At 31.9% G+C, this 17734-nt stretch overlaps 1 protein-coding gene and 1 long non-coding RNA gene across 13 annotated transcripts in view; one reads left to right on the top strand and one right to left on the bottom strand.

Moving 5' to 3' along the window:
• KCNT2 (potassium sodium-activated channel subfamily T member 2) overlaps window positions 1-17734 on the bottom strand; it is a 151793-nt gene that overhangs the window by 47076 nt on the left and 86983 nt on the right. For all 12 annotated transcript variants that reach the window (XR_011810866.1, XM_072041507.1, XM_072041508.1 and 9 more), the window contains 5 exons: window positions 15982-16090; window positions 8301-8409; window positions 3777-3833; window positions 2534-2683; window positions 1142-1371 (listed from right to left, as the gene is read on the bottom strand). Coding sequence is in view for 11 of the 12 variants with exons in the window: in XM_072041507.1 (XP_071897608.1) it covers window positions 1142-1371; window positions 2534-2683; window positions 3777-3833; window positions 8301-8409; window positions 15982-16090 (655 nt within the window). In the remaining variant the exon portion in view is untranslated. The remainder of the gene's footprint in view (window positions 1-1141; window positions 1372-2533; window positions 2684-3776; window positions 3834-8300; window positions 8410-15981; window positions 16091-17734) is intronic.
• The window catches only part of LOC110353704 (uncharacterized), a 526570-nt gene that overhangs the window by 423445 nt on the left and 85391 nt on the right, over window positions 1-17734 (top strand). The gene's annotated exons all lie outside the window — the stretch shown is intronic.

The following is a 17734-nucleotide window of genomic DNA, read 5'->3' as shown; positions in this document are numbered from 1 at the left end:
TTTTCTCTAACCAAGAGTATATATACTATTTATAATTAATCCATGTTGTATGCATCTCCTGTAGATTTATTTGATTAATGAATATCATTTAATAATAGTTATAAATTTGCCAATGCGTGTAACAACTCACTAGATATGTTCATATTTCTAAAATCTCCATGAGAAGTTGACACTTGAATTCTTACTTTGTTTTAATTCACTTTAATTTTTAATTTTTGGTGTCTGTTTTAACTTTAAGATGTTATTTTCTGAAATGAGAGAGAGAGAAAAAAAACCTGGACGGGATTGTTTATCTCCTTATTTGTTGTAAGATCTACTAGTGGTTGCCATGGAAAAAAAAGAAAAATCTTGATGGAAATTACTAATGTGTAATTACTTTATTAATTTGTACTAAATCAATTTATTCTATTTCCATGTATGTGAAAATCATAATCTCCATTCTAAAAAGTACTTATATTTTTGATGGTTTTAAGAATAGCATATTTATATGAGCATGTGTGTGTCTATATATATATATATATATATTTACACCAAATCTCAGTTCTGGAACCTGCTCAAATTTGTTCTAAAGTATCACTAAGAATTGACAACGAAGATAGTTTTACATGATTTACAGCATGTTTTTCTATCTTAATCAAGCAGGGTTTATTTTTTTGGCTTATTTGCTCTGACTTTTAGTCTATCATAGGCATATCTTCCATACTGATTTTTCTCCTTGTATGTCTGCTAGCTTCTTGATAACATTTGTTCTGTTGGAAGGTGGGGGGGCTATCTCTGTCTGCTGAGTAAGATACAGTTACAGCAGCTTTGAGGCAAATTGCACAGGGCATTTTGGTAATTAAAGAAGATTATGAAAACTTACTGTGAAAGTCCAGTTGTGAATGACAGAAATTAGCTATGTGATTTTATCCCCTGTTTTGTTTTGAATACATTTTATATACAAAAATCTTAAACAGTTTAACTCCATATTCTCAAATAAAAGAAAAAAAAATACTTTTCTAGAACAGAAGAGGGCGAGTGTTTAATACAATTTCTATTTTAATGTTTTAATTTCTTAAAGCTTTTAACATGGTATTTCTATAAATGTGCTTACTGATTGATATATATATATATATATATATATAATTTTTTTTTTACTTACCCATGCTGGCTATTATACTGTGTACAGGCAACCTAGAAGCTCCATGATACGATAATTTTGATTCATGTCTTTTTCTATGCTTATCTTGGTTCTTAAAAGCAGAATTTTCTTCTTTGGTGATGTTTATATAAAAGCATATATCTGTAGAACTCATGATATAGCGAGGACCTGGATTCAGCAAAATGTTTTTGTTATCTTCCTTTCTAACACCAATCAGACAGACTCCAAACCTTAATTAGAAAAGGAAAGGCATGGTTCATTTTGCATAGTCCTGTACACACCAGAATTTCCACTGTCAGAAATGAGTCTTCAGTATATTTGCTATTTTGTATAGTTCTGGAGGACAAATAAATTTGAAAAATGTTATCTCCTAAATAGGCCACTTCTGATCAAGCAGTTTTTATGAGCTGATGAATCCCTTGGCATCTGAATCCAACATTTTTCTTAATCCCCAGAGTATTCTTCTAATACTGTTTCAGTTAATTTTTCAACGAGATGAATAGTCCCTTCTGAGAAAATATTTAATATAAGAATGGATACATGACATGAAAAAGTATTCATCAAGTTAAATTGTTCCATTATTCACATGTAATGGAAACAATTTTCAGAATTCATTTTTGCCATTCACTTCTAAAAATCTATTTGATTAGTGATAGAAAAGGGAGTTAAAGCTAAAAAATCTTTTTCTCACGCTAAGTATGAGAATAAAATTAGTGTTTAGGGTTTGGTATATGATAATTTTGTTAAATAATATGAATATAAATGATTTATGTTCAGTTTGTATATTCAACTTACATAGCAGTACTGAATAAAAATAAATGATCTGGAACATAATATATGTTAACATTAAGATTCAATCTGACTGAACAAAATATTTTTATTTTGAAAAATCACCAGGATTAAGCAAGTACTACCTTAAAATTGACTAATTTCCAAAAACGAACATGCCATGAAGGAAACCAAATTTCTGACTCCTAAATCAAAAAAAAAAAAAAAAAAAAAAAAGACTGGTGTTCTGATATAACCTGTCTCAAAGGTATGATTCTTCCTGGTTGTCATGTCAGGCTTATTCTGTATATTCTAATCTCTCAGACTGAGTTGTCTTTAAATAACAACACAAGATTTTCCTGACCAATTGTAATATAGAGAAGAATATCTATGAAATATTTTAGTATAATATAATAATACACTAATACATAATATATTAATTATATACTTATAGTATATATATACTATAGTGTATATATACTTATTAGTATAATAACATCTTAGTGTATTTAATTCCAGAAACAGAGTAATGTATAATATTGCACCTTCAAATGCAGAGGTACATTTTGGGCAAAACAAATTATTATTTACATTTTTAATACTTGATAAAAAAAAAAAGCATACTTTTTATGTGCATGGAAAGAAGCATATGTGAAGCTTTTCCCCTCATACTCAGCAAAAAAAGTACTTTCTTCCAGGTTAATATGATACACTTCATTACCAGAGCATCTGCCATACATTTTCTGCCATTGTTCTGATGATTGCGGACTCTCTCTGAAATATACCAATAAAAGGAATAATTTAAAACAACGTAAAATTCTTATTAATCTCAGAGCATTATCACTTGGCTGTAGAAACTACAGATGTATATTGGAAAAGTCCCATGGGCTAATCTGAAAGAAATATCTGAGATCAAAGCTTGGTGATGCCGTAAGTATAGAGATTGTTTTTAATGAATTCAAGTGCATTTTTTGCTAGGTAATAGGCCTATAAGATTATGTGCTTCAGTATCAGGAAAAATATGGCAGAATTAGTTTAAATTCACACCACAGTAAGTAGATTCACTGCAATCGAAAGATGACAAGTGAAACCAACAGCATGCTCATTCTATTTATAAAGGCAGTTGCTTCAGATGCTCCTTGAGAGTTTGCCTGGGTTCTGTTTGAAGAAGGTAAAGAATCATTTACAAATAACTTACAAAGGCAAGACCCATTTGGCTTATATCAATTTATATATAAAAGAGATATTTTTTCTGCATTCAGTTCTCAGTTTATCTTCAGCATTTACCCAAAAAACATTTTTAGTTACTGGTGCTTTGTATACTATTATAAGTATATACCCTTTTTCTCCTAGGGAAAAAAAAAAAAAAAAAAAAAAAAAAAAAGGAATGATTATTTTAATCACCTTAAGGGTATCACCTTTAATCACCTTTAGTATATGTAGCTAACCTTCGTTTATCCAAGTGAACTGTTAGTGGAAATGTTCCAAACCTTAGATAATACCAAAACTTGCAAACTTGGGGCCTCTGTGAGCCTCTTCCTTTATGAAGTTTTACATGGAAACAGGGTTCCATCTGCATGAGCTTTACTTGATATAATAAATGCATATATCCCTATCTGTATCAGGATATATAACTGGCAAACATGCTCTGTGTTTTTCTTTCCTGTGAATTTTCAGTATTTTGACACAATTTCTGTTTTCTTCAGTTTACCTTTTTTTCTCCACCCTCAGCATAGAAACAGTTTGTTTCAGGGCTAATGGAAATAAGTAAAACAATATTAAAAATCAGTGTGTTACATGTAGAATAGATTGTAATTTCAGAAGAAAATTGTTTCATATTTCCCTTAACCCCCTATGAAATGTTTACCTGCTTAAAGTCTGCTTAGTTCCAGTTAGTTGTCGAAAAGCTTCCCATGGTGCTGTTCTGTAAAGATCACGTGAAGTTCAAGTCAGAAATGGTATTTTCTTCTTTGTATCATAATACAAAAAATATTAGAATTCTATTACTAGATTGGAAATGTTTAAAGGTAAATGTTAAGATTAATAATTAAGCTCAATAATAAGATTTTAAATAAGAATACATGTAAAGGTAGAATTTTGATCTCTCTCAACAGAGGTTTTGAGTTCCATAAACAGCTAGGATGGCAATCTAGTCTGGTTAATGTGAAAAGTAGTATTAAAGAGGAAAGCCAGTTCACATAAGCAGCAGCAAACCTCCCCTAAATTTTAAGCAGTCAACACTGATTAGAAAGTGAACATTTTCCCTAACATCCTCACATATTTATATCAGTAGACAAGATGTCTTTTTGTATGTGTTTCTTTTTGTTTACTGTTTATTGTGTTATCGTTCTAATTAGGATAATACAGAATAATTATTTTTGTCTGTGTTCTGCCGCTATTTATTGCCTTCAGTTTCCAGTATTATCCTAGTGTACTTATCTTCATGATTATCAGAAAAGAGCTTATATTACTTGTGTCACACCATTTATAAATATAAATATAATAAATGTTATAAATACCACAAATATGGGATTTCCTGTGTCTACCTGTAGATATATTACTTGGCAGTTCATTTGTAAAAGTACAAATACCTGGGACAATTTTTCTTCTAACAAATGAAATGTCAATGAACTCTTCAATTCCATGAAATTATAAGCCATGCATGTTAAGATTTAACTTTGCTAAATTAACAAATAACAAGAAGCTAGAATGTGACAGTGGTCATATTCTCCCTTCATTTTCACCAGGGAAATGACAAAAATCAAGGAATTGGTCAGTGTCTTGATAATCTCCTCCATTTGGATGTGTCTAAAATAGTATGGAAGAAGAGGAGCCATTCCTTGTGGAATGGAAAGACATAGGCAGTCATCTGAACTTGGTAAAAATTGAACAGCAGTGTACAGTTTGCAAGTGCACTTACAAATGATTTCTTTCAGTATGTAACTGGACCCAGTTATAGCTGAACTTAAAATTAACCCACTATTCATGATTACTTCTTATTCAGTTTTGTCAGCAATTTCTAGTTCTGATCTGCTTTATTTTTCTAACCTTACTTATTTCCGTATGGTGTCTTTTTTTCCAATGTTCTAAGTTAATAAACTGATGATCATTTAAAATTAGTCATTTAAACATTCTGTAGTTCTCTGATAAATATTGGTTAGGAAATGCTGACATAGAGCAGTGACGGTTTTTGGAAGTATCTTTCTTTTTAAAAGCTGTGCTAAAGAGACACGTTGGTTCCTGGCAGCCAGGAGCATTGCTGTGGCTAGATGCTTCCAGCATCTCCCTCAGCAAGGACCAGAGCTACACATTCCTGTGAATAGTAGATCTAAAGACTTCAGAGAAAAAATTCCTACTTTGAGTGGTAAGAGAAGGCTGTATCAAAAAGAGATCTAGGAAAGAGACGATAAAGCTTTGTCACTATAAGAGGTGATTAAGGGTGGGAACATTTATTTATTTTTTTGAGTAGCAAGTAGCAGTTTTTTACTTCACAGTTCTAAATTATCAATCCAGCTACTTTCTGAATAAATTCTTATCTGTGATATCAGTTTGAACAAACACTGCTAATCACTGCATTAAAGTTACTAAACTTGTAAGCCAGCAAATATGGGGAATGGGCTGCCCAGAGAAGTGGTTGAGTCACTATCCCTGGAGGTCTTTAAAAGACGTTTAGACATAGAGCTTAGTGATATGGTTTAGTGGAGGACTTGTTAGGTCAGAGGTTCGACTAGGTGATCTTGGAGGTGTCTTCAACCTAGATGATTCTGTGAAAGCTAAAACTAATCATTAAGAAAATCATTCCAGAGATTTTGAATAGACTTGAAAGGATTATCCAAAGTTGGAAGCAGTGTCCCCATAATCCAACTCCATTCTTCTCATGTAAGTCTTGCTTACAGGGATTTTATACCTCACATCCTACTGAAAGTTGAATACAGTTATTGGTAGTAAACAAAATGGCGTAATGAAAAGATAATGAGACAGGAACCAATGTTAAGGGAAAGGGCTTCACTATTAAGATTAGAAGTCTGTTTATCCAATACTTTTCATTATTAAGATACAGTTTAGTATTTTGTCCAGATACAAATGCATGTATAGTTAAATTTTTAATTTTTAGTTTATATAATCAATTTTCACCAAATCTTTTTACTTATCTGAGATAAACTCAAACGTTCATTTGACATCATTTTTCTTATGCATAAATTAAGGTCATTGGGCAGGTATTTTAAAAATTAGTTCACTTACCTATTGCTTAACCTGGAAAATAGATATAAAATCTAAAAAAAATAATCTGGCTTATTAATTAGCCAAATCCAAAGCAATTTTATGTTTGCAATACAATGTCAACCTGTAGATGAAGCTAAAAACCTAAAGCTATTTTGAAAACACATTACCCCCTGGAGACAATGAAGTGCAGAGTCATTTGTTTTACCAACATTTTTCATGCACTTCAAAGTCAGTTGAAATCTCAGGAGACTTTCATGAAGAAGGCATGTTTAAAAGGTTTTTTTCCTCTAGAACGATAAAATCAGGACATTTAAGGGATAATCCAGGAAAAAGCAATTATTTTCACCCACACAATTTATTTTTTTTTCAAATATATGTGATTATGGTCCTTTAAAGTCAGAATATTATATTCAATAAAAACATACTTGTTAAATATTGATGGTTAAAATTCTCATTATTGAAGATCATCTTTAATAAGATGTGAAGAAAAAAACACCAGTCTGGGAATTATGTGCTTTTTAATGCATGTAAAGATGGAATGACGGGAAGCAGCAAAAACATTAAATTGGAAAGCTTAGTGACATGTTGGAAGGGGAATACTTGATCTTTTAAGTTTTCTAGTTCTTGCACTGTGAAGTCAAGACTACTCAAATTTGAAATACTTTTGAAGTTACTTCCTTCTAGTACCTTTTTTTAACTTTCACAAATACAGTTGGGCTTTAAAGAATAGTCACATCTATTCAAGCAATTACTCCAGCACTAATACACGTGCTCTAAGCTATCCGAAGTTTGCCATTTGACAGTATTTTGGGAACCCATTTGAAATCAATTGCTCTGATGAGTGCTGTCTAAAAGTATAAGACTGACAACTAAACATTTTCACTAAAGTCTTTTTGTACTCATCCAGCAAGTTTGTATGTTTCTGCAAATAGGATTCAAAGGAATACTAATAATTATTTGCACAACAGATATTTTTCTTACTCCTAGTATACAATAACCAGTTTTGAAAGTTTATGGCCAGAGTAGAAATAGGTTACTTTAAAAACAATTATTTTTTTTACATCAATTATTTTTTACTGCAAAAGAAGTACTAAGTACCTTTGCATTCTATTACAACTTTTTGAATCTTATTTGGGAATCTCTATGCCTGGGGATCAATATACCTGTGCTAGAAATGCTAATACTGTAAGGTGCAGTAGAAAACAGAGTCAGAGTCCTTTTCATATATTAGTTTTTATGCTGCTAGAAAACTCTGATTGATGTTAACACTACTCTTCTTTCATGTAAAAATAATATGGAATATTTTAAAGCGGATCTGTATTCTGTGTTTGCATGTCATGTAATGAAAAGTGGGCAGATACAGAATGTGTGTCACCATGATTTTCAGGAGACATGGAAACAGAATTTTGCTGTTAGCCTATTAACAGATTCTAGTACAGACAGTGCCATTAAAATCTTGATATTTGTTGTTGGTGGTAGTAGCAATAATTTCAGTGTTCCCCATCTTTGGCATAGGGGAATACTGCAAATGCCATACAGAAGGTTAAATAATTCTGCTAGTGAATATCAAGATATTACTGGGCTTGTGATTACTTGGAAAAAAAATATGCATTTTACTGCTCTCAAATGTACAGTCTGTATGCACGTATTCCACTTCTACAGATATATTTGGAGATTTACTTTTAAATGCTTCTCTCTCGCCATAACATTTTAATAGGAACATCTAATTATTCCAAGACTGTAGTGTAACAGAAATGTAATAGATATGGTAAAATTATTTTAATAAATATAAAGAATTTCTACTGTGATTTTGCAGTCTGTAGAGGTACTGTAATTCTGTACCCCTTCCAGCAGTGTGGTAGTAATGTTGAAATCCACCTACCTCTTCAAGTGTATGTTTGCTTACTGCTTAATGTACACACAATTAATAGAATATGGTATTTTATATATTATCAAAAGAAATTTTGTTTGAACTCAATGAACATTTTCCTTTGTGGAAGTAGTGCACAATAGATGCAAGAAGTTGTTAAGTAGTTGGAGTGGGGGAAGGGGAAATCTCTTTGAAATTATAATACCTTGAGTAAATTATCTTAATGCTTTTAAAGTGTAGAAAATATAAACATGGTCTGAAGACTGCTGTGGTAGTATAATGGTAGTATATACTTACTGTCCCCTAGATGTATGAACCAGCAGTGTGATTAATGTAGAGGTAGCCGGACATATACAGTTCAGAGCTAGCATAGCATATTTGAATTCCTCTTCACACACAACATGATCTGTGGGGGGGAAAAAAGATAAAAAATGTTTTCCATTGAACACAATTATCAATTCCTGTCCTTGTATAGGAAAATGCTGAAGACAAGACAAGAATTTGCCTTCAGATATTCAGCATCCACTTGCACCTGGAGGGGTTCAAGATGTTAAGATGATTTGCCCCATCTATGCTGTCTCTCAGATTGTATGACTGAAGTTAATTTTGCATCCAGTTTCTACTTTCACCACAGCTATGCATGGAGAGAATGCAATAGCTCTGTGAATCTGCTTTTCCACTATCTTGCTACATTGGTCGTATGAGTAGGCCTTGTAACATAATCTAGTTTATAAATTTTGTACCTGCTGCAGTTCTCTATGAACTCGTATAGAGACGTCAAGTATGGTACAGAGATGCACTTTTTTGTTCAGAAAATAATATACGTAGGATACTGCAGTGCAAGACTGCCCAATCAATTAGATAGGCTGTGCTGGCTTACAGACCAGCTATTTGACAGCAGCTCTGGGATGTTTGCACTGCACTTGCATGTATGTTGTAGTTTTGACTAGTACGACCTCCTAGAAGCAGCTGATAGCTGCTGCCTTTTTATCATCTAGGCGAAGGTGGTTGTGTTTTCTTTTACTGTTTCATACAACTTTACTTTATTCATTTATTTTTTTTTTAATCCAGTCCTTGCCTGGGTTTTGCAATTACAAAATTGTGCTTTGTTTCTGAGAGTCCTTACAAGAAAGTATGTCTGCACAGTAGTACTGCACAGTAATACTTGCTGTGATGGAACAGTACTATAGACATGTCTATTTTTTTCTGCCTTTTAATGGAATTTAGGAGAGGAATGGATAAGAGAAAGCAAGAGAGGCATTAAATTTTGTTCCCTACATTGGCTTATATTTAAAACTGCCAAATCTTCTGCACATGCTTTCAGTATTGGATGAATATTATTAAGGTTGGATGACTACTGCTTACAATTCAGATCACAGTTAAATGCTCACCAGTGCTGGTGATAACATGAAAATGAAATAGATACTACTCTTTAATGGCATTCACGCAAACCTGACAGTAGAAAAACAGATATAAAAAGGGATAAGCACAAACCTTACAATTTAATTAAACTTACATTCATTGTAGAATCTTAAAGGTCAGTAAGACATTTATTGCATGCTAAGTAATTTTCTTTTCTTCTGAATTTAGTGTTTGATTCACACTAAATGGGAGATTCACACTTTCAATGGGAGCAGTATTCGCTTCTGATAAGCATGATCTGCACTTGGTACAGATGATGGTTGTATATGATGAATATAAGCCATATAAAAAGTGATGACTAAAAGTAAGTAAATTCAAATAATCCCATCTGGATCTGAGATGACTATATAACTCTACTTCTAACTGCACTAACATATCATCAAAATGATTAGAACCACCTTAGTGCTATAAATAAGCTATTCTCCAGCCAGAATTTATAGTGTAGCTATGAGCATGCCTCTTACTGAAAACAACAAGGGCACTTGTATGCCTTCTCTATTATTATTATTTTTTAATTTCTAGACACTTTTCACTAACAGAATCATTGGCTATTGAAAGGAGGAATTCATTTTTGTATTTTCAGAAGATCAAGACCTATTTGAATGCCATAGGGAAAGAATGAATCTAGTTATATGAAGACACTGTCAAAGTAGAACAAACTGAGATTTTTCTTCCCCTAAATGTATTTCAATTATAGCAATGAAGTATTTGCTGCAGAAAATATTTCAGACAGAAATGTATTCTTTTAGTTGACCATGTGACACTAATACATCTATTTGAATTTTAAACTAGAGATTTTGAGAGGGTAAGGCATAGTCTACTACTTAGATAAAATATCACTATTCCATTACCATTACTCAGATAGCAAAGATTTATGAAAACTAATATTGACTTCCTAATATTGAATAAGGAATCTTTATATTTTTGCATTTGTATAGAGCTTTACCAAATAAACTCCCCTTGGTCTTTCCTTATAATGTTGTTGTAATACACCTAATACTTCTGAAAATAGACACAAGAAAAATATACAGAGAAATTACTTCATCAGCTGTTATTTCAAATCTTGTATTGAACAAAACTGTATATGTTGACCTAACTATATATAAATGAAAGAGTCAGTCATGGATGGCACAATGCAAATGAAAAGTATATCTCACTTAAATCCTACATATGTCCTATACTCTCTAATGTATACAGGGACTTTCTGGATGGATTTTATGCAAAATGTTAGGCTAACAGAAAATATAGCTCTCAGCAAACAGATCGCTGTCCTACAGTAGTCATGCTAATCACCGATGTGTAAGGAATGCACGTGGTGTTCTCAAGTGCTTTTAAATTAGGGTTCACGACAATGGAACTTATAGGACTAATTCCACTTCTCTTATAGACTTTGACTGTGAGTCACTCATGTCCTTCATTACCCTTAATGCATCTGTAAAATGGGTATGAAAATAATACCCTACTTCAGAAGTGTTTTGAAGCTATAGATATTCTCAAAGATACTTCAACAACGTCATACAAAAGGTTCTTCAGCACTTTTATTACCATTATTAGAAACATTATTCGAATTCATTAGTAAAAAAAATAAAAATTAAATTAAAAAACCACCATTTCCAGCCTATACAATAGTGCAGCCCTTCTTGATTCCTGTTCAGCAATTTAAGAAAAAAATGAAATTTATGTAAAATATTAATTTATAAACAGTAACATTAGGCTTAGTAAATCCCAAAGCAGGAATCAGATTTACTTCTGAATTTCATTTTTCAGCTTCATCTGCCTTTTCTTCAGACTCGCATAACACACTTGGAAACTAGGTTTTAAGAAATCCAATAGTGTAAAATTCTGTAGATCCAAAATGATAAGGATCCGAAGTGCTAAGGAATAGAATTGCATGTTGATTCTTCTCTATATTAGGGTCATGTTTTGCTCCTGGTTGGGCAAATATAAGCAATATAAAATAATTGCAACCAATCTTGTCTTATTCTAGAAATGTGTCTATTGTTAAAATGTGTCTGACTTTATGGGATGCTTATTACCATTTTCAGTTCATTTCTGGAAATCTACTCATAGAACAATGAGGTTTGTGCTAAATTATTCTTCTATCCTAACTATGGGTGTTGACTTACAGGACAAGAAATACAACTGGAAAAAATTGCCCACTACTTCTTTCTATCCTAATTTATGCTGTCGTCTTATTTCAGTGGTGCTTATTTCATGAATTATCTCATATCTCTCTTCCCCTTCATAAGTTGCATTTTTACATTATTCAAATGAATATTTTGTACTATATAAACCCTCTTCTTTTCCTTCTTTTCTGTAGTCATTTGAAACATCAGGAAGAGGTACTATGGGTTTCTCTTCTCTGGTCGGAGTTAAGGTCTCATGTAATACACAAACAAGGTCAAAAATAACTTGTTCATTTCTCTAATTATTTGACAGATCATAACTTGCCTACATTGTCATTGTGCTTTATATTTACATTCAGGACTCTTATTGTGGAGCTGTGGTGAGGGTTATGCAGAACTGTATTTAATGCTTCCTCTTTTAAATTGAGTAAGGAAAAAGTTGGGTAACAGTTCTCGAGTCTGGGACATTGGTCAAATCTGTAACTTTGGCTACTGGTATCAACATATTACTCATTCTTTGTGCAGTAAAGCAGAGGAAGAAACTGGAAGTTATCTTGGATATTAAAGATGTCAAATCAAATTACCAAACAGAAGTATTTTGATTGTATTTATACTATAGAAATATGCCATTAAAAATATTTGGGAAATTGTAGTTTTTGTGAAAATATATTTTGACAGAAAATTTGCTGTCTATCAAATAGATGTAATAATGCCATGAAGTGAGTTATGACTTGTGTAATGTTATTGAAGATAAAACATACCCAAAATAATGATTTATGTCTGCAGCATTATCCAGGTAGTAAGAATGTCCTAGACTTGACATAACTATTCTCAGAAATGATGCTGTTGTCAATTTGATAAGTTAACATGATCACTACCAGACCAGATAGATAAAAATGTCCATCCATTATCTCTACACTATTTTTATCTGTGGTTGGATAGATTAATCATCAGATGCATTCAATATCCATTTCAGTGAATCTGGACTGTGTTCTTTCATAATAAACCACTGAAGGTTTAATGTCAGACTTCACCAATACGAGCTAATTTGTTAGTGCATTTTGAATAAATACAGAATGACAAAATATGTCTCCTGTTCCTGGAACTGTGATTATATATAATTTCTGAATATTCAACGTAAAGATGATTAATTTATTTTCTAGAAAATATATGAAGTTATTAGTACAACTCAGAAAATATATAATGTACTCCAGTCTCTGAATTACATGTACTGCTTATTTATATAATATTATAATATAATATTATAATATATAATATTATAATATATAATAAAATATATAATGTACTCCAGTCTCTGAATTAAATGTACTGCTCTGCTGTGGATAACTTTCACTTTATTTCATGTTTGTGCTGAAATGCAACAGCAGATGCATGCATTAAGGGTATGTAGTCTTTTGTAACCCTGTGAGTTTGCAGGAAAAACTGGGAGATTAAGAAAATCATATGCAACTGCAGGTGAAGGAAAATGCAATATTACTGAAAGAAAAATGGGACATGTGAAAGTATTTGGATATTGGAAATAGCTAAGAAGTAAAGCATTTCAGCTAAGACAAAAAATAGTTAGGAATGATGATATAGTCTTTCCTTGACCATCTGATAACTTTCAGGTCACCATATTTGTAGTGTGTTCACACCTTGAACACACCAAGAAATTTACTAAGATAAACCCTTATGCCACATGCTTTTCAGATTCCACTGAAACATAGTACCCAAGTACAGAGAAATATTTCCACTGTATTAAGTGTAAGCTACCATTTTAAATAAGGGTAGTTATTTAAAACTCCGTGGCAAAAAATAGCAGAGAAAACACAGGATGCAAGGGTGTCTCTCTGGCATCAAGTGAAAAGACAGGAAAACATGTCTTTCTGACAGGCCATATTACCCAGTGCTAAGTGTCTCCATTCCCTTGCTGTGATGATGAGAATGGGTTCTTGTACTCTTATTAAAGAGAGGAAAAACATCAAAATGTTATCTACTGGATGGAAATAAATCATAATAATTACTTGTCCTATATACTATTTCTATCCAAGACAGAGTAGCATCCTGGAGATTTTCTTTGGGACAATGCAATTAGGGTCTACATTTCAGGATTGTCTAATACAGTCTCAGATGACTGGTTAATATAAGATGTTGAGTGTTTTAGACATTTTCAATTTAGTTTAAAATGAAACTTTTTGTTAGGAGAACTTTCCTGATTTTTTTCTTTTTCCTAAATTCAGAAACTTTGGTTTTGAGAGCTGTGTTCTGTAAACTTGCACGTAAAAACCACACACACACAAAGTAGTAGTAGAAGAAGAAATCATATTACTGAGTACTTCAGGTTCATAAAAATGCTCAATATTGGTTTGGGAAACATTCAGAAGAAAGGAGTCATTTTTTAGAGGAGTATCAAATCTAAAGGAAGTCTCTTGCATTAAGGCAGTAATAAAACAGTCTTGAATCATAACAGGAAAAACACTTAGAAAAATGTTGCCAATGGTTATGACAAATTTTATTTGTAAGGACTCTGGACATTGCTATAGCCTGCAGCCTCCAGTGGATATGTATCTTAGAATGAAGCAAGTTGGACAAGATTAGTAACCAAAAGAGTCCTCTTGGGAAAAGGTATGCAAGCAAATGCTACTCTGATGATTCTAATATCAGTGGCCAACTATTTGTGGTAGATTAGCATCTGGTGTTGCTAGTAACCTGGCCAAATTTAAAACTGCATTAAAAATTTCCTGTGTAATCAGTAAGATTAAATTAATCTTGCAGGAAGGCTTATAATTCTCTGTTTGTACAGTGAAATTGTATGAAAGAAACAATATGATTTGAAATGAGTGTGTGTGGAAATGGATGCAGTGATCCCTCTGATCAGTTCAAAATTATTTTGAGATGTAAGGTGCTATATATATACATATTGTTCTATAATACAGTGCTTTTATTATTAATATTAGAGGGGGCTAATGAAGCATAGAATATATAAGGTTTCCTCAAGAGCTTCAGGATATACAGAACATTCAGATTGATTAAGTTCAATCCAATGGAAGGAAATCTTACAAAAGAAGGTTTTGTAGGTTTTGTTTGTTTTAATATATGGTCCAAATTCTTAACCTGAGATTTAAACAGATATTAAAAAAGCTCTCAGTTTTGCAAATCTAGTTACATATAAGCTCCTACAGAGACAAGACATTAAGAATAATGAAACTCTCTTAAAAATACAATTAGGAACAACAAATTAACAGTCAACAAATTAAAGAAAAGTGGCCATGGCTAGGGAGAAGAGTTTGTGCTGTGTGGTTTTAAGGGAGAGATGAAAAACCACCATCATTCTTATCACAGCATGAATCTTATTCTCTGCTGTGCCATCTCATACTTTAAGATTACACTTTTATAACTTTGGGACTGCTATTGATGCTCTTTTCCTTCTTTCCAACCTTGTGGTAAATGCAGTAGCTTTTAAAATTACAGCTTTAAATGTTGCTCTGGAATTGTTCTGCGCTGAAATTTACTTTTTCACCACATTCTGGGATGATGAAGGAGACTAATATTTTTCCATTGAGTTTTTTTGAATTTTGCATGAATCATCAATCTTTTCTTGATTAGAATATCCTTCAAGAAAACTGAATTTTCAAAATTACAGTTGAAAAGGAAAGCTTTCCTTCTACTTCATAGTAATATTTTTCCAGAGGTAGGCAAAATGAATTGTCATCATAAATGTATTGATATGTTTTTGCACATGAATATATACATGTGTGTGTGTGAACATCCGTGTGTTTCTATGTATACTGAGAGACACAGAGATCCACATATATAGTGCAGAGAAAGTTTGCCAGATTAGAGCTTGTAATCCATTCTTATGAGAGAGGATTTGTTTGGATTTCTTAACATCATTTTGCATTTTATATCATAGTTTCCAAGATAACAATTTTACTGAATATAGAATTAAATTATTTTTCTCTTTCCAAAACATTTGAAAGAAAAGAAAATCGTGTTTTTCACATGACCTAGAAAAAAAGAAAACACTCCAATGTAAAGATTTTTTTCAGTTGCTTGTTGAATTAAATGTGGCCTTTTCTAAGCAGATCATTTCATACACGCCTTGGTAACAGTAAGTTTTAAGTAAGGAGTTGTTTCAAGACATGGGTAATGTAGCAGGATGAAAACCTACCTGGACCTCAAATAATTCAACATGGTATATTACATAACATAGTAGAGTAATAAATACAGTAATCTTCAAAAAGCTTATAAGTAAGTTTAATATGAAAATGAAATTTTACAATATAAGCCCATGGTACTTGAAAATATTGTACTGTTCATGTGGTTCTAACATGTAAATATGCTTAGGTAAAATGACTTTGCTTGTGCATCTATGAAACAAGCTGCTAATCACTAACAGGTGGTTCAAATGGCTGAAATCTTACACTTACCTGCAAATTTGATGTGGAATTTATTCTCAGGTTTCAGTATCTGTACATACAAAGGACAATTTGGGGCAAAGTCTTTAACTGCCCATGCTCTTAAAATGGTCTGATGATCCTAGAATAAAGAGTGTGAGGTGATAACAATATAATACAAATAATATTGTTCCATTAGAAAATAAAAAACTTTCCATCGCAGAAAACTAACTTTAAAACGTGCAACACCAGCTGGTGTGGATGTTTATGTACATCTAAGTAATAATGTTATATAATATTATATAAATAAATAAATAAATATATATATATAAAAAATATATAATATATATATATATTATATTATATAATATATATATATATAATATCTATATATATAGATATTATTATATTATTATATTATATATATAATTATATTATTATATTATATATATATATTATATAATATAATATCTATATATTATTTATATTATATAAATAATATTATGCTTATTACATAAATCTAAATATGTATATATCTACACCAAACATATCCTTATCTACAGCCAGCTACCAACCGAAGGATTCCAACAGATTTCCTAGCCTGATAGTTTTTCCCACTTGTTACCACATGTCAAGAGTGAGTTAATGACAGGAAGAATACTGTTATTCCATGAAAGAAAAGTATGTGCTAATGCATTCTATATTGAATTTCATGAACTATGGGTAATTTCAATGTATTAGTGATCAGTTTTTATTTATTTCAGAACTAGAAAGGAATAATTGAGAGCTGCATGTAGGAAACAATATTTGGGTTGAAATGCTTTGCCTAGTCATGAAATTGGTGCTTTGGAAAGATAATATGTAAAGAATGATTCATTATGGTTGCAGCATCAGCAATAAGAAAAGCTTTCAGACTGATGAACACAAGGGAAAATCTCTGCCTGGAACAGAACATAATTGATGTTTTCAAACCATAATATTTTAATGTCACTTGAGATGGTAGCAAGTAGTTTTTCTAGTAGAAATACTAGAATGAAATTATAAGGTAAAGACCTGTTGAGGATGGTAAAATGCTTCATTTCATGTTTTTCATGTTAACCTTTTCATGAAAGATGTAGGAGTGCTGTGTCTGTTCAGGAAATTTCAGATCTTAGGTATACCATGCTATAAGATTTCCTTGTGTGCAGTCACATTTTCTTCACTTTTTCTGTATTATATGACTTCTTATCCCTAGGGTACTGTGGGTTTGGTTTGCATTTGCTTGGTTTTGTTTTGTTTTGTTTTCCCTGTTTAGTCTCAAGGGAATAAAACGCCAACGCAGTTGAGAAGTAACAAAAGGCTATGTAATGGCATACATGGAGGTTATAGTGATACACTACAGAGAAGAGGTTTGGGGGTGGGTTGGGGACTGATTTGAAAATTTGTATTATTGCAGATGTCATCTATTTTTTTATGCAAAAGGTGTCAGGAAAATAGAAAAAGTGTCAGAAAAACAGTCTTTAGAGTTGTTTGCACTGATTCTGTAGCTTCATCACAATTTGACATTACTGCAGAACTGTTGGCTTTCTGTTTTACGTTTATAGTAATTTCTATACTATATTGCAGTGACTTTAAAATTTTGATATTTCTCCAATGTAAAAAGGCAGCATATATGGATATATTATAAACAGAGACAGCTAATGCAAAAGTATGCTTCTATCCTCTTTATAAAATATATGCATCTTTGGGAAATGTGGGAAAAAAAATACATTCTCTTCCGTGTGCATTCCACACAGTAACTTGCAGA

The sequence above is a fragment of the Anas platyrhynchos genome, chromosome 8 (genome assembly GCF_047663525.1).
Source record: "Anas platyrhynchos isolate ZD024472 breed Pekin duck chromosome 8, IASCAAS_PekinDuck_T2T, whole genome shotgun sequence".
In the NCBI taxonomy this organism is placed as follows: domain Eukaryota; kingdom Metazoa; phylum Chordata; class Aves; order Anseriformes; family Anatidae; genus Anas; species Anas platyrhynchos.
This window is presented reverse-complemented; position numbering and strand designations above follow the sequence as displayed.